Source organism: Crinia signifera, chromosome 3 (assembly GCF_055691185.1).
Source record: "Crinia signifera chromosome 3, ASM5569118v1, whole genome shotgun sequence".
Taxonomy (NCBI): domain Eukaryota; kingdom Metazoa; phylum Chordata; class Amphibia; order Anura; family Myobatrachidae; genus Crinia; species Crinia signifera.
This window is the reverse complement of record NC_139219.1, coordinates 73,214,389-73,216,478: the sequence shown is the minus strand read 5'-3', so window position 1 is coordinate 73,216,478 and position 2,090 is coordinate 73,214,389. Positions and strand designations below refer to the sequence as shown.

Genomic DNA, 2,090 nt, shown 5'->3' with positions numbered 1-2,090 from the left:
TTAATTGATCCACCCCCAGACTCAGAGTTCTTGGACCTATTTTTCCAGATAAATAGTACTGGGGAAAACCATGTGCACTGCAGATGGACAATGTAACAGGAGCAGAGAGAGATAGAGTTGGCTTTAACTCTCTCTGAACAATTCTTCCCACAAACAACACTTTACCGACCTCCCAACATCACTTTGCCACATTGGCAGGTATTCAATGCTGTGGGCGAGCGGCGACAGAGAGCAGAGCTTCTTGCTCGCTGTCACCACTCACCCTGTCAGTATTCAAACGCAGCCCCCTCATACGCCAATTTCCCCTCACTCCATTGTTTGAGCGAGGGGGAATTGGCATATGCGGCTCCAGAACCAGCGAGACTCGCGGCTAAATAAGTTTTCTGCACTAGCCGCGGGTCTCGCTGTTTTGGGGAATTCTCACTGTCCTGTGACGGCGAGGATTTCCCCAGAACGTTTAAAAGAGCGAGCAGCCGGCGCGGGGGTTAAACAGCGAGGATCGCTGGTTTTCTGCAATCCTCGCTGTTTAACCCCCTCGCCGGCCGCATTGAATACCTGCCACTGTTGCTGCCGCCCACCAGTACTTAGACTGCAGTTAAAATCTCCTGAATGCAACTGCAGTTTAAGGGCTCACACATGCGACGGCATGCGCAGAAGTAGCCAAATAGTGTTTCCCACACATTAGCACAATGATACAATGACAATGACCACGCCCCCAAGTGAGGTTTCCAGGTTAGCCCCACCACCTTCTTCTTCTACTAGCTTGATGGCTGTTTTCTTCCAGAGTAGAGGACACCCAAAGTAGGCAACCCTGATAAAAAGCCATGCAAACAAAGGTCTCCCTGTATATACAGCTGTCATTTATTAGCCACAATTTATTTCCTAGAATATTACATATAATACGGTAAACAGCTTAGGGCAGCAATGTAATTACATGTATTGGCACACAGCAGAGGCAGAAGTCAGTGTAACACAGGAGGAGACAGCAGCCGGCTTTTCACTTGCAGCCTTAGGACAGATCCAGCTTCTTCTGGGTCTCTACCAGCTTGGTGTGCAGCCTTCTCTTCTTCCAATCCAGGTACTTCCTGCGCTGCCTGTTTGCCTGCCAGCCCACAAGCACCCCGGCGGAGAAAGAGAGCAGCAGGGCTAGGTAAAAGCTACGCTCAGATACCTGTACCATGATGAGCGGTGCCGGGGACTCCTGCTACCCCTGCGTTCTTCGGCACACACACAGGGCGGCGTGTGATCACTCTCCGCCAAGGTCGCGGTCGCAGCTACCTCACGTCCCAGCTGTGAACTAACATACAGGATATTTCCAAGAGCTCAAACTGTCGGACGACACTGTCACTCCGCTGATGCGGCGGCCATATTCCTGTAGACAATTCAGCTTTTCTTAGTTAGTATTTACTAATAGACATTACTGCTGATTGTATTATATTATAAATGATCATTAATTGATCACTTCATATACAGAGTAATGAACCTTTTTTTTAACTTCATTTGCTAATGGTCATTAGGGAAGTTATGTTATAGGATATCATATGACATTTCAGAATTACCATGACAGTTTGCTGCTAAATATAAAGCAGCAATTACTTATCATGCAAAGCCAGCCTTCTAACACTGATTACAGCTTGGTTCTGTAATCATGGAAACAAATATATAACAACAGTTATATAAGGGGGGTATTCTGGTTCATTTGCTTGGATGCGAATTTGCATCCTTGCGAGTAAACCAGATCCCGCCTAGTGAATGGTGGTACGCCGACCCACCAATCGCAAGTCACATTGGTTCGCAATGACTTCGGATGGACGTTTTATATAAACATCCATTCACATGCCACTGGGACCGACCATCGAAAGACCATCGCCGACCATCAAAAGGTGTGGAATGTTGAACGCATATGTAAGGGTGCTCTGACCAACCGTACATATGCATGTATGCTCTGGGGGTAATGGGCGGGCAGCTGACATCCGGTGATGCCAGCTGTCCGCCCCCTGCATGTCCGTCATGGCCTCATTAGCATGAGAACGCACCGTGTTCTCATGGGAACGCCCAGCAAATGCTGGGCGTTTCCATATGCTAATGAG

At 48.2% G+C, this 2,090-nt stretch overlaps 1 protein-coding gene across 1 annotated transcript; it reads right to left on the bottom strand.

Moving 5' to 3' along the window:
• Window positions 1-652: 652 nt before the first annotated feature.
• Window positions 653-1,354, bottom strand: MTLN (mitoregulin). The gene has a single exon (XM_083174637.1). The coding sequence runs from the start codon at window positions 1,178-1,180 to the stop codon at window positions 1,010-1,012; it is 171 nt and encodes a 56-aa protein (XP_083030763.1). The 5' UTR covers window positions 1,181-1,354; the 3' UTR covers window positions 653-1,009.
• Window positions 1,355-2,090: the final 736 nt, after the last annotated feature.

What these genes read in the sequence shown, in the direction of transcription:
- MTLN (XM_083174637.1), bottom strand. Translation starts at nt 1,180, where the DNA reads ATGGTACAGGTATCTGAGCGTAGCTTTTACCTAGCCCTGCTGCTCTCT.